At 37.5% G+C, this 24,207-nt stretch overlaps 1 protein-coding gene across 1 annotated transcript; it reads left to right on the top strand.

Moving 5' to 3' along the window:
* The first annotated feature begins 60 nt into the window (after positions 1 to 60).
* Positions 61 to 21,986, top strand: LOC146480255 (T-cell immunomodulatory protein-like). The gene is made up of 20 exons (XM_085109401.1): positions 61 to 316; positions 2,629 to 2,704; positions 3,459 to 3,598; positions 4,347 to 4,392; positions 5,155 to 5,238; positions 5,708 to 5,820; positions 7,268 to 7,317; positions 9,224 to 9,326; positions 11,445 to 11,533; positions 12,235 to 12,337; positions 12,889 to 12,949; positions 14,133 to 14,235; positions 15,021 to 15,077; positions 15,992 to 16,115; positions 17,234 to 17,277; positions 18,696 to 18,774; positions 19,182 to 19,303; positions 19,726 to 19,808; positions 20,496 to 20,613; positions 21,828 to 21,986. The coding sequence occupies exons 1-20, from the start codon at positions 145 to 147 to the stop codon at positions 21,885 to 21,887; spliced, it is 1,827 nt and encodes a 608-aa protein (XP_084965527.1). The 5' UTR covers positions 61 to 144; the 3' UTR covers positions 21,888 to 21,986.
* Positions 21,987 to 24,207: the final 2,221 nt, after the last annotated feature.

Raw genomic sequence — 24,207 nt, 5'->3', positions numbered from 1 at the left:
CACGTGTGTTATTACATAAAATCCTCAGCTGTTTTGTGATATTCCGCTGATCTGTTTATACTGCGGGACCATCTGGCGCCATTTTGTTTTTGTCAAAGCCCGCCATGTCAGTACACAAGAGTGCCATTTGAATGAAACGATGAAATGCAAATTCCGTTTTGTGTTGCCTTTTTCGTTTTCTTGTGGAGGCCGGTGTCTTCCTCCTTTAGTGATGTGAGCGAGCGTATTGGGATTTCAGCGATTAATGGGTATCTGGCGGCGTTAGGTGATTTTAACGGTGACAAGAACACCGATCTTTTTCTTGTCACCAATGGAGGTAAGCTACTTTATACTGTTAGGCTTTAAAAAATTCAGTAATAAGCCTATTACCAAATCCAAATTTATTTTGTTTTTCGAAATGTCAAGAAACAGCTTGCATCACAGAAAATGCGCCCTCTATTTTATATCTAAAATTGGTGCACAGAATCACAAGCTGAAAGCAAGCTACCGGTAATAGCTGATGTAAATTATATACTTGCTTAAGTATTTTTTTTATAGGATGTGTTCCTTTGGGATGATCCAGATCAGGATCACTGATCCAAGATCACTTGGATCATGGTGCATCAAAGGAACTGAGGAATTCACTCTGGCCAAGGATTCGTTGGCTCCTTTGATGCACCCAGATCCGAGTGATCTTGGATCATTGATCCAGATCTGGATCATCCCAAAGGAACACACCCAATTAAGTTTACGTGTACGTGAACTTTGTTCTTTGAGTAATTACCGTAAGTCTATTGAAAGGTGAATATTAAACTCAAATCCATAAATAGCTTTGATGCACGGATATTAAACTTATCATTTGGAAGGTATTTTCTGTATAATGTTTCAATAATATTCACACCGGCCAATAGGGATGAAGGAGGTCACATAGCATGTATATTATATTATGCCCCTATCAATGTTAAGCTGCTGGGAGGGGGTGGGGAAGGCTGTGTATAGGCGGGAGATTTGACAATTTATCTGCCAGTCTTTACAATAATGAGTGACTCGTGCATCCACAAATAGGTGATTCCAGAAAATATCCATACCCTACCATGGGCGGCTTCTTCATCTAGATCCCCGCCCCTCTGCCTTCGGAAATTCCAAAATGCTCAATGCCCCCTTGCCCTCAGAATTCCAAATACCACCCCATTCCTTTGGAATTCCATAATCATTCAAACACCCCCTAGGATCGAATTTCTGCTTTTCCTTCTGACTGATTTGAAAAAGCCCTCTCTAAATCCCAAACACCTTTATTAAACAGAAATTCATCCTTTCATTCCCTTGGAAAGTACATATGTTGATAAATGTTCAGCCCAGCGAATAATCAATGCAAAGATGTGATCAAACAAGTTCTTTAATTTCACTTATTTGACTTCCTTGAAAATTGGAAAACATAACCAAAATGTTAATTTTTTACCTCCAAAACTCCATGATACTTGAAAGTTGTAGCCAAACTTTTTGATGCAAGAGGGAAAATTCTTGAAAAACACCAAAAAAGCACGCTTTGATCCCTGTTTGATACACTTTGAACTTCTTCAATGTAAGCTTTGACCACCATTTTGTACCCCAGAAATCTTAGTGCTTACAAAAATCTGCTAGGCGTTCCTTAGAAATGAGGGACTGGTGCGAGTTTTCCGCCATTCATCTAATGGGTAAGCAGTGAGAAACAGATTTCATATATTTTATTATTAAATCTGACAAGAAATTCATCAACATTTTAAGGCCTCTGTAGCTTGATGTATAATCCACATTTTATCTGTTTTTTCTGTACATGTCATGAACACATGCTTCTGTGGTCGTCCGCAATGTGGTCATTTCCTGCTTTATTTACGAACTTGAAAAGTCCACAAAACTAGCATTTTCAAGGAACACACTCCCTGTCTGTTGGTGTCCCCTCTAGAAATCCCAGATCTAACTCTTCCCCCATGCCTTCAGATTTCCAATTTCTATTATTGTAAATACCTCTCCATGCCTTCGGAATTCCAGTCCAAAGAACCCCCTTGCCCTTGGAATTCCAAAAAGCCGCCCGTGGTATGGATTTGCATATTTTCTGGAATCACCCAATGCCCTGTGGTGGGGTATTCAACCAAAAAGTTTCAGCTACATGTAAATGTACAGTGCATGTAGGTTCAAATGCCCTGCGTTTACCTTGTTCCCTCCTGCTGCAGCTTAACCTTGATACATGTAGGTTATTATTATTATTATTATTATTATTATTATTATTATTATTATTATTGTTATTGTTATTGTTATTGTTATTGTTATTGTTATTGTTATTGTTATTGTTATTATTATTATTATGATTATTATTATTACTGAAAAACTGTTTTTCCTTTTTATCACGAGCAATAAATTATAATTATTATTCTCAACAGAGGTTCAGCTAATCACGGTTCTTTCCAGATCTTATGGCAGAATGTTATACAACTACCTTTGGGTTGGCCAAAAAGTTTATATGCTGTGTTGTTGACTTTATCAACAGGAATCACCACTTTACTTTTGAAAATTATGGTCGAACTGCAGCTACAGAAAATGACTAGAGCTTCATGTACAATGTATAACTACACTGTATTAGACAGTAATATTATTCATTCATTCCTGTTTCAGGCAAAAGTCTTGAAATTTTCTTCTGGGATGATTCAGATCAAGGATTTAGGAAAGGAAGAATAGCAGTTACACCAAGGTATTTGAAATACCAACATTTTATAAACATTACCGTACAGTGTAAATCCTCAAATGAGCACTCGGGGCACTTGTAGTTGTATTTCAAATTAGTTTAAACACAGGCAGGATCAGGAAGCAGTTATTCAAAGGGAGGTGGGGGAGGCTAACTTAGTTTTTTCCAAATCATGGCCTGATTGCCATTTTATTTTTTATTGGCAATATTTAAAATATTTTTGAGTAAACAACAGCATAATAAGAAAGGTGCTTAATATATAGTTCTAACAGTGGCAAGCTTCTTATTATGCAATACAAGTACATGGACCTGGAAAGTATAAGATGGGACTTGGATTGTTGTAAATGTTATGATGTAGTGAAGAGAGTTTGACCAGTTCAACTGTGATTCCAAATTACTGGTTGTACAAACTGGCTAGTGATACTCTAACCACAGTTTACCCAACCATTATTGTCTCAGTGCTCATCCAAATAACAAATTGGTGGGGTGGAGGGGCCCGAGTTATTTTAAATTGTGGCCGTAGAAGGGGTGCTTTTAAAATCAGGGAAGGGGGGGGGGGGGGTTGTTTTAGGGGAGGTGCTTTTGATAAGAATCCATGGTAATTTCTTCAAAATTGCAATAACATGGAAGATACCAAGGCCCACTCCCCCCACCAAAAAGGTTGGAAATCTCAATTTTTTCCACAAAAAGTAATAAAGTTAGGATACATTCTCCTTCACTGAACTCAACAAACTTAAATTATGCTTTATTTACTCTGCAGTGATAGCCAGATTATTGTTAATGTGAGCCCAAGCGATTTTGATGGTGATGGATGCCTTGATGTTTTGATCACCACAGGATCAGAAAATGCTAGTTCACGTGTCACGGTTTACGTGTATTGGGGAAACTTACAGTCATTAGGTATATGTACAGTACTTGTCATACGAGAACTACATGAGGCCAAGGTTGTCATCTTTTACAGACTTTTGTCTCTTGGTAGTGAAGCACAACCTAAACAGTCATTAAACTACATGTACTGTATATGTTGTATGTACATGTATGGATTGTATGCACTCACAAGAAATCACAAAACCACATTCAATTGAAGAGGTGTGCAGAATATAGGCCCTAAGTGACTTTTGATGAAAGGTCAAATTTTCCTTTTGTTTCATAAGTGAATACAAGGCACTTTTGGAAGGAGAATCTAGCAATTTATCAGAAGTTAGTTAGGGCTTTTTCCAGGCACCTCTTCAGTTATAGTGGAGACACATCAATAATAATTTTATTGTTTCAGGAATGCAAGGAATTGTTAATTTTTTATTGGTTCAGGTGGGTTGGTGGGATTTAAGGGGCTATGTGAAAAATGTTGATTTGCTTCAAAGATGGTGTTGGGGGGAGGGGTCACTTGTAAAATGAAGGAACCTGATAGAGTGATGGTCATTAAAACATAAAATAATAATATTGTTCACTACTGAATTAAGAAATGCATTTTGATGTGAAGTGTAACCAATTACATGTATTGTTCTCTTTTGATTTGTAATTCTATGGGAACACTGGAAGCATTTTTGTGCTTTTTTTCATTGGAAACAACTCATCTCTAGTTGTCTTAATCATATTAATTTGTACTTTGAAGGGTTTGTTTAAACAAGCATAAATTGTATTCTTTTAGATGGCCGCATCAGCGTTGGTATGAGAGACCAGCCTTTAGTCATGGAGTAAGTTCTTAACTGAATTTATAAACCAGTTAGCATGGTGGCTCAATGGCCTCAGGCTCTACTTGAACCAGTATTCAACAAAATTATGGATTGTACAAGTGCAGTTGTTTGTTTTACATTTACGTAACACATGTATGTCAAACACGAGGAAGAGTGTTTCATCCAATTTTAAAACACACAGAAGTGAGTTGAAAAAACAAGGCACAGCAGAGTTTTTTTTTTACCACTTCAATTTGTTTGGTAATTGGATGTAACACTCTTTTGAGTGTTCGATATAGCATCTCAAACCATTAATAATTCTTGGAGAAAATAATTTAAAGCAGAAGTCGACAAATTTTGTGATTATTAAGACCACATTTCCAAACCTCCTTCTCAGCAGTGATTTCCGTTGTTTTCTCTTTGTGAATTATTAATAAATGAGTTTGAGAAATGACTGTATTCTTTCATGTTTGCCTGTTCTATGAAGAAAAAATAAATGGAAAAGAAAGCCAGCAACTATCAGAACTCCTACTTGTTCTACACTGTACCTGACTGTTTCCTGTAAAATATATAAGTATATTAAATAAAGTTGTTGTTGTTTGCACAATATAATAAGTAAACATTAAAATATTAAATAATAGTTCAGTTGAAGATGCATACTTATTATTGGTGATTTGATTAGCTGAAAAAGTATTGTCTCATATTTTTCATTTCTCCTTTCTTTCATGGGTCAAATCCAGCCTTTATTATTGAGTTTTGTGTGACTACTATTTGTCTCTACAGTGCCAATGGTGACCTGTTACCTGACCTTTTTGGTGAAGTCATAAGTGAAAATACCTCAGTCCGGTCATATTGGATCTCTAAAGGGTAGGAATAATTAAATGAACAATGAACCACTGTAAGCAGGACTTAGTTACAATGTGCATTCTTGAAACAGAAATGAGCATCCTAATTAACCGGTTATAATGAATAAAAAAAGTTAACATAACTGCCGGTAAGTCATTCACAGGTATAAATTAAAAATCTTTGCGATATTATGTAATATGTAAAAAAATATTCATTTGGCAGAAGGGAAATAAACACCAGACCAGTTTCGTAGACAACCTGGAGGAAACAATGATCTATTTTTGTTGTGGTGTTGACAGCTTTTTTGACAAAATTCTTTTCATTAAAGATACCATGGGGTGAAACTTTTAATGGTAATTTTACATGAACATTCTCTTTCTGAGACGCTGAAGAGGCGGATTTTGGCTACTGACAGCCTGATGTGTTCTCATCTGAAGCTTCCTTTCAATGAATCATTTATTAATAATTAAATGTTTGTTTATATCAACAGATCAAATAGAAGCTTTGATGTACAGCCACAGGACAATTCTGGTGTTAAGTTGGAACCCATTAGAGTGCCACATTCAAATGCCTTTTTGGATTTGACCGGAGATTACTCTGCAGGTACATTAATTTTGTACAGCACCAAAAGTGTTTTTCCTGCGATATGTTAAAGTTATACGTGTACACGTAAATCCCCAGTGTTTTCAGTTGCCAAAAGATCAAAATTCTGCTCACCAAATTCCATCTTAAATAGCCCAAATCCCCAATGCTACTTGAACTCTATGCCAATTGAAATATTGGAGGTCTTCCCACCTCCATTTAGCCAAAAGTTTTAGTTTAAGCAGTTGAAATGTAAATGGTACATGCGGATCAAACGGAAAATTTTCTGCAACAAATGGACTTCCTTTGTAGGTACTCCACTTTATCAGTTTCAACTGGTCGGAAATTATGGGAATTACCGCTCCAGCTGCAAACACAAAATTTCCATTTCCATGTTGTTGTCTTCTTGCGCTATCATTGTACACCGTGTACTGTAAGTGAGATTGCATGACTGGATAAAAAGCCTTCCATTTGACACAGAAAGTTTCCTAAATTTCCAACTGAAAATTTTGGCTAAATGGAAAGCACCCCAGCAATGTCTATGATGTAGACTTAACTTTACCTAAATTCCATTTAGCTACGTTAAATATTTTTATTTTTATTAAATAAATTCGTCACTGAGGATATTATACATGTACAATAGAAATACAATAAAAATACATTTAAACTCATCACCAATAGATGAGCTTGGGAACAGGTGCCTAAAGGTGGTGGAGCCAGGCTGAACTTTGGCAGCAAGGAGGTATCCATGGCAACCCTGCGAACGGCTACCACCCGGCACCGTCACACTGAATAAATCAGTGGAATACTTACCTAAAACTTACCATAGAGAAGGGAGGGAGGGAGTGGGAGCAAAATCACAGCAGCAGACAAACAGCTAACTGCAGTCAAGCAAATGCAAACAGCGAATGACCTTTGGGCGAGCAAAGTGACAAACACAACTGCATGAAAGCGTCACAGAGTGTCCCTGCTAGATCTCCCAGGCCGCCCCTGTGACCAGTGCGTGGGAAGACTGCTGACCCGCATTGTTTCGAGCTTAACTTAGCCTAAATTTCATTTAGCCACGTTAAAAATACAGGCTGTGATGGGGGAAAGAAACAGAACTTGCATCCCTATTGCAATCCGACCCCCTGAATATGCAGTTGGGTGTACATGTCGGCTCCATGGAGCAAAACAGAAAAAGTAGGTCATGGATAAAGTGAAGAATTTCAATGATAGAATTAGATTACAGTTCGTCAAATTTATTAAATATTGAGAATTACCATTTAATAGAACCTAGGGTTTTTTAGCCATCAGTTTGTCTCTTTCTAAAATAAAGCATTTTTTTATAAAACAAGCTTGGACATAAGAAAATATGACACAGTACATCAGCATGGTCTTGGCTTTTATCCTAAGGCTGAACTCATATATTGTGTGTTTGGTTTTTATTGTATTTGTAACTGGAAGTAATGTCACAATTCTTTTGCAGATTTGTACATCACCAATAATAAGCAAGTTGGTGAAATCTGGATTAATAATGTAAGTCTGGATTAAAAGTATAATAATTTAATTGACGTAAAATTAATGATACATGTATATTTTTTCAGCCAGTGACACAGGTATACTTGGTAAAGAAAATTTGAGTTCTCCCTTGACAAAAGTTGAATTTATGACCTTCCAGTTCCTAGTAGTTTGAATGCTCGGTGACTACCACTAAGCTACAGAAGACTAGTGGGACCAAGGCCATTTGTGGCTAGGTTCATGTGACAGACATCCTTCATACTGCTAGGATTTCAATGTTAATGAGTGGTATTTTGACTCTTCTGCAGCCGCCCGGCGCAGGCCCCATCCACACTAATGCATTTTCAAAAGTATCTGTTCTCGACGCGGCGAAAACAAAGCAAAATATTTTCATCCACACTAGCGTTTTTGTATCATTTTCACCTGTCCATACTAAAACGCTCAAAAACGATGAAAATGACTGGGGCTTGGGATTGCGAATGTGTTAACCAGCCTCCATCTTGGATAGATGCTCCGATTTAGACTGGAACCGATGGCATGTGATGCTTTTTATGTCACTGTTTTCAAAAGGCTCCATTTTCTCCTGTCCATGCACTCTAGAAATGGAGCGTTTTCAAACGTCTCCACTTTTGAAACCGTTTTGGAAAGTCTCTGTTTTCGCCTGCATTTTCAGGTGTTTTAGTGTGGATGATAGGCAAAAACGTAACAAAAAGTATGGGTTTTCAAACGAACTAGTAATCAGAAGGTCATAGATTCACCTCCTTTTGGGAGAACTTGGATTTTCTTTTTTCGGTCGGGAGTATGCCTGTGTCACTGACTGGAAAAATACATCTTTCATTTATTCACCAGGCTTAAAACATAACATCACATTTCTTTCGATAAAGTTAATGCTGCACTGTAGTTTCTTTGTCTATGAAAGTATCCACCTTTTAGTAAAAATCAAACAAACCAAACTTACTGTATGTAGTCCAAATGTTCACTCCCATTAATTTGACGAATATATGTAGCAGCACAAAACTCTACAAAACAGTGCCCAACAAAAATCCCTTTGCGACAGCTAAATCAGTCTGTAGTTAGGGCTACTCCCATTAAGACTGACAAGGAAGAAGGTAGTCTGAAGCTGTCATAGTGACCATCCAAATGACAGGAATGGGAATTTGACTAAAAGGAAAATTGGGTACATAAATTGTGAAATACTTACATGTACAATATCATCGTTGCTGGAGAGGTCAAGAGGTGGTTGTTTGTGAGATTTTGCTCAGGGAGGTCAGAATGTATTAGTAGTGGAAAACATCTTGCAAGCCTGGAATAAAAATGTTTAAAACTTTTGCTATAATTATTCATACCATCCTTGTTACCAAAGTTAACTGACAAGATGCTGAGCCATTTAATAGAGAGATTAAGAATTACGTTAACGGCAAACGGCAAATGCCAGAAATGACCATGTGACCATGTTTAGCCTTCATTTGCAACTCGCTGTTTTCAGTTTCTTAGTAAAATTGAGTAGTTTTGCGATAGCATCAAAGGCCAGAATTATTGTTTTGTACCATTATCAACTACAGTGTATGTACTCAATTTTTCAAGAAAACATAAACGCGAATCTCACGTTTGCCGTTTGCTGTAAGCAGGGATCTTCATCTTTCTAATATATGCTTTTCATACTTAAAATTTCTCTTTATTTTTTATAACTTATTTTTAGAATCGTTATAAAAGCGACATGTTTTCTATTATCATTCCTTATTTTAATTTGTTGGTGGATAGAAAATTTTCCTGACCTTGGAGTCTTAGTTTCTTGAAGCAATAAGGAAGCATTACTGCCCCCCCCCCCCTCCCCCAGGGCTCTTCTTTAGACTCACCTCTGTAGATTAATATTAGTGTATGTCACTCATTAATCTAAATGAGATTACTGATTGGTCCTTTGCAGAAGGGAACCCTCACTCATCCCTCAGAATCAGAATTGATTCATCCTCCACCAATATCAAACAAGGAAATAAAGATATTTGGCCAGACAACTTTTGCTGACATTGGTAAGTTTCAGTTATTACCATGAAAAAAGTGGCAATGATTGAGTATAAGCCAGGGTGAGTTTTCATTTGGTAAAAATTATGATGATGTCTGACGCCAAGACAAGAGAGGGCATACTTTTAGTAGAACTACAGTAGTTTGTAATTGAATAAAGGAGAGACTATGGCAATCCAGGGTATGGTTGCGTAAAGCATCGTAAGATTAGCGGGATTTTTCGGCAATCATTTTCTGCTTTTTGAAGGATTTTCTCAAGCGCTAGATCACTCGGCTGAAGAGGGTTTACTGAGGATTGGAACACAAAGGGAGTGTGAGAAAATCGTTTGGATGGCAGGGAATGACTGCAGCAAACTCGCACTTATCTTAACATACTTTATGCAACCAGGTCCAAGGCCCAGGGGTTTTGTTATGATAGTTTTAAATTTTGATGCATGCCAGATTATGAAACTCTGTTGATACTTCTGTGAAGATCGCCTTCAAATTAGTAAAATATTCTGGTCTTAAATTTAAAGTAGCGAAGATAAAGTTATGTTAAGTTTTAGAATTTTACAGGTTTTGTATGGAAATGGCCATTTCCATACAAACGTCTATACATTTTAGTGAATTTATGGAGACATCACCTTCAAACGTGGCTTGTACACAGTACATTTTTTAAAAAGGTGACATGCTGTATTCAGCAGTGTGGATGTATTTTCATTATCTATCCTACAACAAAATTTAACATTACTATGACAGAGTTTAATTCCACTTTCCTTCAGTGTATTCACTCTATGCTTTTTCAAACCCTTTGCTGGCTATGTAGCATGAATTGTAGTGATGGAAGTAGAAAGTATGGTTACATGCCTTGAACCTTATCAAAACAAAAAAAAAAAATAAATAATAATTCAAATTTGATGCCCCAGTATCAACATACATTCCCTCCTTACTGTCCTCCATGATCTTCCTGTGGTAATCATCCATCAAGACCTGCTTGTTTGATCAACTGTTGATATTATGAGGAGTAATATCATGGGTGACAAAATAATAACTCCTAAATTTTGGTGCGAAATTAAAGCATTAATTTATTATTGCACATGTGAAATTACAAAATTGCTATGGCATTTTTTTTTTTAATTTTTAATTTTTTTTGGATAAAACTAGTGAGCAGCACGTAATTTTTAAGATAAAACTAGTGAGCAGCACATCTGCGAACTCTTACAGTTGTAAAACAATTTATTTTCTCCTACGCGTTTCGTGTGACTAAGGCACACTTCGTCAGGGAGTTTTACAATACAACATAAGTGACCTGTAATTATACCTACATAAACGACTAACTCAATAAAATAAATTTTACATTACGTAAAACCACTCCTACGCTAGCAGATTTACATGTAGGAAACAGGCGAGAAGGCGTGCAAGGTGTGACATATTTTGTGCATGACATAATTTAATTTTGGAGCTAATTACATAGATTAGCTTAAGTTGCAGTAGACTTGTAACAGACAGTACAATCCAAATCTGGTAGTATCCGGCTAATAACATGCTTGATACGTGCGTGACTGCAGTTAAAGGTGGTTTTAAAGACAATAGTCTTTTTTTTTTTTTTTTTTAATTTTTGCAAATTTTAGTTTGCTGCTCACTAGTTTTATCTAAAAAAATTTCGTTTCCTATATCTCAGTGCCAAGATGGCAGCCAGGTTTGGTGGTTTTCACCTCACACAAGTAAAAAAATAAAATCCTCAACCATTCAATAGATAAAGTCAAGAGATTGATTTAAAAATGTTACGAATGAAAGAAGTTAAGGCATTAAAAGATGCTGCAGAAAACCTAAACACACGAAAGAGCACAATTAACTGGGTGAAGGTTTTGGAGAACTGGTGTGAGGAAACTGGCCTTGAGAAAAACCCTGAGACGGTTTGTCCTGAGCAGTTGGATAAAAAAGTACTTGAGCGGTTTTTTGCCTGTGTGTGTAAACAACACAGAACCGACCAGGATTGTGAGCGTAATTTGTCACCCAAGATGTTAACAGGTAATCGAATGGTAAACTCGTGAACTGATTAGGAATTTTTCCTAATTTCACTCATCACCGTTTGATTACATATACACATTAGATGCTGGTCTGTAATTGTGCTTATAATTTTTCAGATGGAGATGGAGATATTGATCTCTTATTACCTTTTTGTACAACTGATGATTGTGTTGAAAGTTACGTTTACGTTTACTCTAATGGAGAGGTTAGTAATAACACGTCATGATCTTAACTAACATATGAAGGGCTCCATGAGAGCATAACCAACCCAAATAACTTTTTAGATTGCTTTTTGTTGTTTTAGCTCAGAGTCACGGGAGTTTTTGCATGTGGCTTTGAATTCCTTCGAAAAACGTTTTTGCAATGTTTTATCGGCTGCTTCACACTTTGTTTTGCGATAAAAATGGAAATCTTGCCCATAATTGTAGGTTGTTATTGCAAATGAAGTGCAAAGCATTAGATAAAACATTGGGGCAAAGTCATTTGGGTCAATTTTGAAAGCTCTCAGCCCTTCATTTAAGCTTGAGAAGTTTTTCACTGTTACTGGCAGTACATGTTAGTCGATCATACCTAAACAACACCCTTTTCTATGAATCAAATATTATTATTATCAATAATTATTATAGACATTCACATGTAACCATCAGGCAAAAATAAGTGAAAGGCAATTGTTATTAATATAGTAATGATGGTTGCATCAAAGTGTGGTCACATTTAAACAAAATTACCTTATCTGGTTACAAACATGGCATGTTTTGTGTCCAAAAATACCAAAATATATCTTATATAAGCTTGGGGCCTTCAGTTATTATTAGAAGTGGTGTATTTGAGATAATTTAATATGTGATATGTGATTAATTATGAAAACAACTTAAGTTTCTAATTGCAATGTCATTTTTTTGTCAGTGGACGAAAATCTTATCCAATGAACAACAACCTGTGACTTGGCAGTTCATCCCACCCAAAAGTCAGAGTTCCAACCTGTTCCCGCTTATGACCATAAGGACAGGTAAATGCCAATTCGATCGATTGATCAATCCATCCATCCATCCATCCATCCATCCATCCATCCATCCATCCATCCATCCATCCATCCATCCATCCATCAATCAATCAATCAATCTGTCAGTTAGTAAATCTTTTTTTTTTTTTTGGGGGGGGGGGGGGGGGATTGCAACCTCTTTCCCATTGTCTAAGGTACCAGTTTTAACCTCTTGGAGTTCAACCTTTTTTTATGCTGTTTTTGTTATAAGCCAAACCATTAGAGGAAGTGTGGGTTACTGACATTTTACAATGAACTGGAGCTATAAGATTCCACTAGCCTAGTAGCTGCTGATTCAGTTGAATGCGTCTACATGTAACTGTACAACTATTAATGCACGTGCATGCCATCGTGACACTGTCATAATGAACTGTCTGTTCATGGTTAGTTCTTTCCCTTGATCTTTCTTGTAGTAAAATAAAATTGTTAAGATGTATAAAGAAATACAGTTGTATTTATTTGTATGAGACTACTATGAAATCAATATTATTAACCTTTTTGACCAACCTACCGTATAGGCGACTACAACATGGATGGTTTCTATGATGGTCTCGTAGTGCTAAATGTTAATGCGCCAGGGTGAGTTTAAATTTAAGTAATATTATGCATACCACTGTTAGCCTGAAAAAAGACGGGGATAATCATGGTGTATAGAGCTTCTACATGTCTAATATGTCAGAGTTTACCTGAGATCTGTGGTATTGCAGAATTACTACAAATAAAAATGTTTTGGCACATGTTATTTGCATGAACATGTAATTAACACTCAGGGTGCACAAATTCTACCAGGGAAGCCTACCTTCCTTCTGCAAAGATGAATAGCTTTCTGTACAGTTATTGACAGGTTCAAACCTGAAAACGATGCGTTACAAATCAAGCTGCCATTAGAACTACTCATAGAATGTTCTATGTCAATCTCAAAATAATATTTATTTTTACACCCCCATTTTATGGTAATGTTTAAAACTGGAGCAGCAGTGTTTTATTGGGATTTAAAACCACGAGGTGCAGCCGAGTGGTTTTAGACCCGATAAAACACATGCTGCGAGTTTTTTGAACAGCTTCGAAAACATTCCTGGAAAAGCCTGTGTCAAGAGAGTTCATAACAATGACGCTTTTGTGAACATTGGAAATTAGCATACGAGAAAAACATTAAACACCACATGCTAATAGGGAGGAGGTTTTATCAGGTTTTAAAACCACTGCACGTGATGTTTTATCGACCATTTGATAGGCCAATGGGCTTATGAATTATTAATGAGTTTTTGAATGCTAAATATTAATTGCTTAAACGTCATGAATCAGAAGTTCAAATGTCCTGTGGCACATTGTGTGGAAGGCTCTACATGATCTCATTGCATAACTCCAAAGGCACTAGACCACTGAGCCCACATAAGCCAGTTTGAAGACTAAGTCATTAAAGGGGTGTTGCATCAGAGGAGAAGAAATGAATGTTTGGTTTTTTCAACAGATTTCATAAGTAATTTGGCCACTGTTAAGAGATTCGAGTGCTGATGGTTCGAGTGTTAGCCCTTACTGTCAGAGAAAATTGGATTCCCAAATCGGATTCTTCATCAGAGTAAATTGGATCCCCTCTGATGAAGGGCTTACACTCAAAATGTCAGCCTCTCAAATCTCCTTACGGTGGCCAAATTAACCCTGATACAAACTCAAAAGATGTACATGCATTACACAACTCAAGCCTTTACCCAAAAAGGGAGCGTGATTGTAAAAATAAAAACGTTATTTTTCTTTTCAATAGGGGCCATCATTACAACAAAGTTGCGGTTCTATTGGAGAATGTTGCTTGTAAAAGCGACACCGGAAATTGTTTTAATGGACGTACCTTTGAGGTTCAGTGGAAGGTGACATTTTTATGTGATTTGATTTGCAATATAATGATATAAGTAGTTGTCAACTTCGACATAGGCATAGATTGTTGGTGATGGTGTCATCTTCTGAAAGATGCCTCGGTCTTGAACAACATTGTTTTTGTCAAGCAATTAACAAGTGCAGTTCTAAATACCATTTCAATCTAAGTTCGACTTTGATCTTGATTGTCATGAGAATTGGTAATCAATTTGAGTCACTGAATTCTCAATTTGTCACAACTTTGTAGTTTTGTAGTAGTGGAAATAATAAGTGGATGGACATGTACAGATGGGGATATTACAGATGGGTGACTGACCGACTACATTTGTGTCAGGATTATTTAGCTTTACAAAACCAATTGAGGGCACTGTAATAAAGTACTGTAAAAGCTCTAAAACGTGGGGGGGGGGGGGGGGGGGCTTATCAAATCTTAAAACACAATACAAAACTCAAAACAACTGCAGTGAAACTTTAACTGGAATGGATTATTTCATAAGAATGTTTGCAATTACCTCATTCAATCTACATGTACATGCAAAACATGCAAATGTCAAATTCAGTGTTGAATTGGTCTACCATGCTTTATTTAGCCTGCATGACAAGTGATTTATGAGCCAAGTGGGGTGAGCGGGAGACTTTGAATTTGGAGACTTTGTTTTTGCAGTTCTCCTCGCCACTTTTTCTTTATATCTTAGCCTCCTGTGTTGCAGCTTCTTTTGTGTGGCAAATTGAAAATTAAAAATTAAAAAGACTATCTTTTTCATTTGTTTTTGTTTAGGTTTTAACAACTCTGGAGGGTGCTGTACTGGCCACATTTTTTGACCTCTATGAAAATGTAAGTAACATCAACTCTGTTAAAATAACCCATTAATTTTGATGCATTCAGTAGCATGCACCAGAACCATTTCGTTAGTGATTATTAATATGCTGTGGGATAGTGGGTTACCATCAGATACCACTTACTTGTGGAGCTCACGCTACTATCTTGAACCCAAGTAGCATTGCAACCTACAGTCAACTCTCTTTATTGCAAAAACCCTCAGGACCTCAAGTTAGTGTCCATAATATCGGGAATTTATTTCAGTCAAACGTCTGTAATCTATTTTTGCCGGGACTTAGTTGCTGTCCGTATTATTGTGGTGTCCGTAATAGCAAGGTGTCCGCAAGGCGAGAATTGGACTGTGCTTGGTTTGCTCTGGCACCAAATTAATTCTCAAACTCATTAAAAATTCATCAAGAGAAAACAAAGAAAATCACTACCGTAACTGTGGTTTGGATATGTGTTCCTAATTATAAATTTTTTGCCAACTTTAGCCTTGAAGCCTTGAATTTTTCCAAGAATTATTGAGCATTCGAGAAGCCATATCAAACACTTGAAAGTTATTCAGTCTAGTTATTCAGCTTGTGTGTTATATACTAAAACACTTATTCACCTCAGTGTCGGTGAAAGTGGTGGATATTGCGGCGAGGTAAATATCGACTACTATTTACCTCCACTTCGGTGAATAATTGTTAAATATTACAGAGGAACGTCTCCTTATGGATACCTCTTTAAAACGGACACCTCTCTATTACGGACAGTTCACTTGGTCCCTAGAGACCGAAATCCATATAAAGCCTTCTTCTCTAAAACAGGCACCTCTACAATGCGGACACCTATTCCTATTCCCTTGGTGTCCGTAATAAAGAGGTTCTACTGTATTTGCAATTTTAGAGATACATTTACTTAACTGCTATTTTCTGTTTTAGGGAATCATTAGCTTCCTTGTAGTCACAGAATCTGTTAAGGAGGATGACCCCAATACTGTACAGTATAGCATTCATGCAATCCGCAATACGTTATACACTGATGCGTCCTTTCTTAAAGTTATTGGTAAGACATTTGAAACGAACGTCCTTTGTTACTTGATGGCTTTTATTTCTCTGAAAACATAGGCCTATTTGCACCCCCCCCCCCCCCACCAAAACAAAAATTAAAATAAAATTAACTTATCACAGTAGTATGAGATATCACCAGATGCTCCCAATCAAACTCTAATTCTCGGTTTGAATACAATGTTCTTTTTTTGCTTGAAAAGTCATTAAGGATATTTTTGGCTGGACTCCTATGATTTGTTTCGAGAGTAATATTTTCAACAACTCGTAGTAAGTTTTTCCAGAAACCATTACCGGCTGATAATTTCAGGAGAAATAGAACGAAAGTTAAACCGAATAAGTGCATTTAGACTAATATTTAGGCAATAAATGCAAGGAAACGGTGGTTTGTTTCAGTAATATTTCGATATAATTCTATATCATCGTCAGACTAGGTGACAATGCGGTAGCTAAAGTTTAAATACTAAAAGGGTGGTAAATTAGCATCAATAGGCACGTGAGAATGAAATAAGTACAAAACAAAAAGAGAAACACGCGCTCACGGATAAAGGAAGTGCTATATACAAACATCTTCGACAGTGTGATAATATCCAACACATTTAAGGCCTGTATAATTTACCAGACATTTTCTCCAATAAGACCGGCCCACCTTCTACGACCACCAAAGAATTTTTCACCGAAACCGTGCGTAGCAACACAAAGATAATTGACAGTGACGACAATTGGAACCTCCTTCTATACAAAGAAGCCTATCACATAAAACGTTCATCGCCATCCTTGAACAATGGCTTGAAGGCCAGCAGAGAACTCTGCTTATTCTCATGACAGTTTTTCTCTTTTTGTTTTGTAGTTATTTCATTCTCACGTGCCTATTGATGCTAATTTACCACCCTTTTAGTATTTAAACTTTAGCTACCGCATTGTCACCTAGTCTGACGATGATATAGAATGATATCGAAATATTACTGAAACAAACCACCGTTTCCTTGCATTTATTGCCTAAATATTAGTCTAAATGCACTTATTCGGTTTAACTTTCGTTCTATTTCTCTTATTAATTGTGTCGTGAGAATTTCTTGTCAGGTTATTGTTATCAACCAGTCATTTTCAATTCAGTTTTAGGAGGTAGAACTCTGACATCTTGCAAGGATAAAAACTTGGTAAGTAGCTTAAGATTATTTTAAACCTGGGAAAACATCTCTAGGGAGTTTTTTATAGCCATTAAATCTCAGTCGAAGAAGCACTAGCACAGGGTTTGAACAGAATCTGGAATTCTTGAAAAAGAATGAAAGTTTTCCAGACGTGGAAAAAGTATGGAAAATAAAGATAATGTCTGAAGAAAAATGGGGAAAAGTGTGAAGTTTTCTCAAAGCTGCAACCAGTACTTAATCGCTATTTTACTTGAAATCTTTGTCAGCTTGTCGAATTTGATTTAAATTTCGTCTTAGCCAAAAGGATCAATCGCAGAATCATGAGATATTCCTCTTCCCTGCCCTCCGACAAAACTAGGGAGAAGCTACTACGGCGACGCAACGAAAACCTCATAGGGTTTAATGAGAAAAACAAAGGCCCTGCACGTGCGTTATAAATTTTGGTACATTTCTTCGCCGTACTCGGCCAAAAAACAACGTGAAATGACCAAATTCAAGGTTTTGTGTAGAACATGAGCACATGGCGGTAAATTTTTTATCCTCTGTCTCAACTTGAACGCCGTGGCCACCTGTTCCATTACTGGATACTGAGTTCGGCCATATTGTACAAGCTGAACGAATTGGAATAGTAACGAAGTGGAACAACTGACGCGAACTTAAGTTTTCAAGCGGCGTTTTCGTTGACGTTGCCGTCGTGGTTTCTTAAAGTCCCTACTATCTTAGGGACGGTGCCTCCTAATACAGGAGTATTTTTGCACAGTTTATGATTGTGCGGGAAAAGCAGATCTTAATTTGGGGGGAGCGGGGCAACAACTATTCTAAATAGCGGTAATACAAAACAATGTATGGCGTTTTTTTATTTTTTTTTCATTTTTTACCAAATTGAAGCTTAACTATCTCCTTAAAATACATGGTTACCCCCAATTTTCGTTTTGGATACCGAAAGCACTTGCTAAGTTCTGCTTTCACCACATAGTTTTAAACCGAGAAAAAAATATCCCTGTATTAGTAGGCATCACCCGCAGGAAACCCGAGTATCTCGAGATGCGCATAACGTATGCGCAGTAACAAAAGTAGGCACCGTCCTTTAAAATTGGTGGATCCAGACCTTCAGGTAAGAGGGAGGGCCCGCACTCGAACGCTCGACTGGCTTCCCTTCGTGAAGCGAAATATCTCGTCGCCGGTTTTGGACTAAAAAATAATGGGATAATTGGGGGAGGGGGGAGGAGGCGGGCCCCTCTCCACTCCTCCCCCCCCTCCTCTGCTTCCCTTGAGCCTTGAGCCTTGAGAATTTTTTAGTCTGGGAAAAGAGAAAATAATGGTTTGGAAAGAGTTTGGAAAAAGTCTAAATTTGCCCACCAAAATGTGTGCGAACCTTGTTAGCAGGTTTAGTGTATTTTCTAATGATATCTTTTGTTTTCTTCCAGCCTTATGGCGTAACTCAAGCTGGCCCTTACATTAAGTACACCACCACAAACACCAATGGACAAGTAAAGTATGGAAGTGGTGAGTTGACAAACATTTTTGTTCCACCAGGGACGGATCCGAAATACCATTATGCCTTCTGTTTTTATAGAAATTCATTTCTTTGACCCGTTGTGTTGTCTCATATACAGCGGTTTTCAGTCGAGTTTTGAAAATAATATCACGTTTGCTTTGGGTTTGCTTTAGTACGCTGATTGGTTAGCAAAACCCGCGCTACTTTCTTAACCAATGAGAAACAGCGAGACTTGCTCATACGCGTTTCCCGCGCTTGGCACCGGTTGCATATATTGCTCCGAATGCTGATTGGTTCATTGTACTGTGTATGTCTTTTGTGATTGGCCAGAGTAATTTCTTTGGTTTGGTTTTGCGACGCTCAAATAAAATCCGCTCAAATAATTTGACCCGTTTTGTGTGTTTGCATTCTACAGCTGTGCAGTTGTCGCAGTCGGCCTACTTTGCCCTTCAGTGCCCCTACACTGTGTTTGGCTTGGGAAGAACGCCCAACTTTGTAGATAAACTTGCCGTTGGAATGCCAAGAGCAGCAGATTCGGTAAGAATCGACACCTTTTTAGTAACAGTGTTACCATTGCAAGCAGGTGCTAATCAGAAGCTGTTTTCTTATTTTACAAAAACCTGAAGCTGAAGTTGGTCTTGTGCATTCTTTTCCCATATTTTTCATCAGTTCTGTTCCTAACCCCTAATATCAAAGAACAAATTCTCCTATCTTGTTCCCATACTTTTCTTATAAAGGTACTGGGGAGAAGTTATTAAAATATCAAGAAAATTCACCTTAGGTGATCATATCCTTAATTCTCATGACCTCAGGAGTTGAATAAGCTTTAATATCACAAGGAGAAATTTGATGGTGATCATTGTTAGGACGTAAGGGGTTAATTTTCAAATGTGAATGTCTGTTGTGCTATTTCCAACCGTTTCAATGAAAACTTGTTGACGTGTTTGTGTCATTTTTAGCCTGAAAGAAAACATGTATGGATGTCGATCATACCGAATTCTCAAGTAATTGTTATTCCATATCCACCAAATGATCCTTCGAGGTGAGATAATATTATTTTTGTTCAGTTTTGTTGTTATGTTGGGTACAGATACAGTGGGCAATTTATTATACAACACGTAACTTAACCGTGACGAGCGTATTTCGAGACAATTTGCGGAAATCGTGTTTTTTCTTTCTTATGCACCATGCAACTTATCTTGCCAATGGTGTGAATGTTGTGAAGACTGCCGTTTGGTACCAAAACGTTTGGCAGCTGAACTTGGTGGTTAGGCGTAATTTTTGTGTTTGTTTTGGCGTTTTTTTTTTTTTTTTTTTTTGTTGAGCGTGTGTTTTGCGTGGAAAACTTGTGTTTTTGGCTGAGAATTAATTGGTGCGATACCCAGCTAGTCGCTCACACAATTATTAGAAACGTAAATTCGGATATTTCTGAAGGCCCTCACGGAAACTGAACGTACTATTGTAGTTCGTGTGTTCACGTTCTTGTTTTAAAAGGAAGAGCCAGTGACACCGGAAAATTCATGGGTGGAGACAGTGGAGACCATTTTTGTCGTAAGATTTTTGCAGAACAATTATTTTAATTTTCGCGGGAACTGTTTTCGATTTCTGTAAACGTTTAATTTTAATTAATACAAACTTATGTAACATAGCTTCAGTCATCTTATAAATGGCAAAAAATTGTATGATGAGAGAATGTATCCATCACTTGCCTTTTTTTTTTCTATGTCAGTTGGATAGCTAAGTTGTTGGTGACACCCAGCAAGCTGGTGTTATTGACAGGTGTAAGTCTTCTGGGCATATGCGTCTTCATTGGGCTTATCATATTGCTGTTACATCTCAAGGAGAAGGTGAGTTTTCGATCCTCTAATCAGAAATTGAGAAAAAGAAAAACTCGTGTTTCATTTCTGAATAAGTGAATGACGATAGCAGTTATGTACACAACTTTAGAAAATTGCGATAAGAAAGCCTGAAAAAAAAAATCAGGCTTGATCGGGGTTCGAACCCATGACCTCTGCGATACCCGTGCAGTGCTCTACCAACTGAGCTATCAAGCCAATTGGGAGCTGGCGAGTAAAGAGAGCAAGTGCAGTAACGATCTTTTAGGTAGTGTTCTCTGTTCTGTGTTCTTACATCTCGTAATCTCCTGTTGGAAGCGTAGTGGTCTTGTGCTTAGATGCAGTGGTTTCATTCCTATAGTCTCCGGCCCTGTGTTGTTTTCTTAGATAAGAAAACTTTGCTCTCCACATTCTCTCTCTCTATTACACTCAGGATAATAAATGTGTACAAACGAACTCGGTAAGGGAACTTAACAAAATTTTAAGGGCAGCGCTACGGTTTTCTAGCTGCGTTATGCTGCAAAAACTTAGTTTCGGTGCCGCCTGTGGCCAGCCCGAGTTTTACTCTACGGTACCTCGCAGTTATGTACACAACTTAAGTTCAGAGATCTGTCACCAATGAACTTTTAGATCAGCCGAGGTCTTCCACAAAGACCTGTGGTGATAGGGCATTTAGTGTATGTGCCCCAAGGTTATGGAACAATCTGCCACTTTCCTTTGCGCAAGTCAAACTCTACCGGGAGCTTCAAAAGGGGCCTTAAAACTTACCTCTTTGAACATTTTGTGGACGGCTACTCATTGTTTTTATAGAAATTGTTTTTGAACTTTGTATAGTTTTTTAAACGTTGTTCTTTTTGTATATAGATTTTATTATTTACTGACTGTCTTGTTTTACACATATATTTGTAAAGCGCCATGAGCGTAGGAATGGCGCTATATAAAGTTGTTATTATTAATGTTACCGTCTTGTGCAAGTAGGTTTTACAGCTGATGGTTGAGTTTGGCCTAAGCTATGGACACTGTAAACAGCTTTTCAAAAAGCTACAGACCACACGTTTTGTTGTTAAACTGGCTCTAATAGCTCAGTGAGCTGAGCTGTATCCACAACTCTCCTTTGCTCTAACAGCTATAATCTGCTTGTCTCACAAGAGACTATAAACAACTCAAATTTCTTAAAAATTTGCCCTATGAACCAGATCTAAATGGCGTGTCACGTCTTGTTGCAGAGAGAGGATCAAAAAGAGAAACGTCAAGATGCTCACAAGTTCCATTTCGATGCAATGTGAAGTCTTCTGGTATCCATCCCTCGTAAAATTAAACTAGCGTTTGCTTATGTGGAAGAAATTGTAAAGTGCGGCCATTGAAATGAAACTGTTGAGCCGTACTTTTCAGTTGTGTCAATCGTTTGTCAGTGTTTTCCAAGTGAGGGTTTTAGATAATTTTGACCTAATTTTTGCACTCAAAAGGTTAAGCAGTACTACTTGTGATCACTTTCACCAGTATCCAGGAACTTCTCTCGACACCACCCTATCTAGCTACGTTGTAGGTGCACAGGAGCCATTCATGTTTTTATAGGAAAGGGATTTGGTGGATTTTGTCCACCCAAAATAGTTGTATTGCACTCCCCCCTCCCCGTCAGAATGCCATTTTTCACAGATGAAACCACCAAGGGAGTAGACGGAAAAGACAAGGTTACTCTTTTACGATGTTTCTTTGACATCTATCGGACCATTAGGCTCCTTCATTTGCTAAGGTGACCCTTCTTTGAAGCCAGTTATCTCACATAACCCTCCCCCCCCGCCGTTCACCCAAATCCCACCAGTCCACTCCACCTGATAAAAAAATGAGTGGTTCCAAAGTTTGATGTAAAAAAAGGTTAAGGAAGGGACAATCGTATGGCTGTCGTATTTTAGTTGTAGAGTTAATTGTTCGCGATGGACATAGTGTATAAAAGATTGTGTTGAGGGAAATATTGTTACTTTGTTTTGTTCCGATGAAGCAAATTATTTAAATGTGGATTCATACAATCTTATAAAGTTTGTGAACAATTTGTATTTAAGTAATTCAAAGTAGTATACTGCCAGCGAATCTGCACCGCGTTCGTGAAGTGTTACTTATACTTTTTTCATCCATTGCAAATAGTATAAAACTAAGTATAGTGGCGGCAGGCAATTTTTATTCATGTCAATTTACGCGTCTATTAACAGCATAATTTACAATTGTGATGGCCATGGCCAAATAAAGTAAGTTTATTTTTTGTCGATGGTCGCAGGTTAATAAATCCATATTACATACTCGCTGTTCATACTTTATTGTTGTTTGTTTCTTTTTACACTACGTTTTTTTTAAGCACACTCCAAAGTTATAAACACATGACAAACGTTTATCAATAAACTACATATCCTTGATTTACTGTATTGGTAAAATATTGCATCAAGAAAGAAGGGGATTGCATGATCGCGTCCATCTGCGAAATACCACATAGTGGCAACTGTTGTAAATTGTGTACTGAATGTTTTAGTAGGTTTGTAAGGAACAATGCGTGCGCACGTCGAGAATCGATTCTTTCGCGAATCTCTCTCCCTTATAGACTGTTGTATCCAAGAATGTTGCTCCTAATTGTGAGACTTCAGCGGTAAACTTTGTAGTAGGGTGGCAAGAATTTGCGTGCTCAATGAAATGTTCTATTTCTTCTTTGTTTTCATCCCACAAAGAAGAACAATTCGTCAATGAACCTTTTCCGAGTTAGTGGTTTGTTAATACCCTGCCCTAAGATCTCCTTTTCTATTGATGCCATAAAGATGTTGGCAAAAGTTTCTGCCATTTTCGTGTCCATGGCAGTTCCATGTGTTTGAAGATAGTCTTTACCGTTAAGTTGAAAGGAGGTCTCCTTAAGTATAAGACTCAGCATTTCTCTGAGAAAATTTGTAGCTATAGGAGGGTTTTTGTCATGGACGTTTTCGTATGCGTTTCATGTGATAGTGATTTCTTTCTCCTGTGGGATATTCGTGTAAAGGCTAGTGACATCCATTGAGACTAGAAAAGCCTTTCTAGTCACCTTATTGCTTTCAATAAACCTTATAAAATGTGTCGTATCTTATGCCATTGGCTGAAGTAGTTTGTCTACAAATGATGATGGGCGTTCTGTTGGACCATCACACTCAGAAAGGATTGGTATTTCGACTAATGTCGGTTTGTGAATTTTTGTGAGGGTATAAAACACTGGAATTCGAGGCGGATCTGGTGTTTGGTTTAACCATTTAACTGTCATTTCGTCTGTGCATCCTGCTTGGTGAAGGGCATTAATGAGGTGTTTAACTCTCTGGGATGTATCTCTAACCATTGGTTTGTCTTGTGGCTGATAGTTATTTCTATCATCCAATTGTTTCTCGCCCTCATGTTTACAACTCGGATGTCGGATTTTCACAACTCGGCCTTTGATGTCGAATTTCCACAACTCGGATGTCGGATTTTCACAACTCGGATGTCGGATTTCCGCAACTCGGATGTCGGATTTCCACAACTCGGATGTCAGATTTTTACAAGTCGGATGTCGGATTTTAACAACTCAGATCTCGGATTCTCACAAGTCAGATGTCGGATTTT

This window comes from Pavona decussata, unplaced genomic scaffold (assembly GCF_977016875.1).
Source record: "Pavona decussata unplaced genomic scaffold, jaPavDecu1.1 SCAFFOLD_53, whole genome shotgun sequence".
NCBI classification, from domain to species: domain Eukaryota; kingdom Metazoa; phylum Cnidaria; class Anthozoa; order Scleractinia; family Agariciidae; genus Pavona; species Pavona decussata.
Note: the sequence above shows the minus strand (reverse complement) of the source record. Positions and strands in the feature narration are given on the sequence as shown.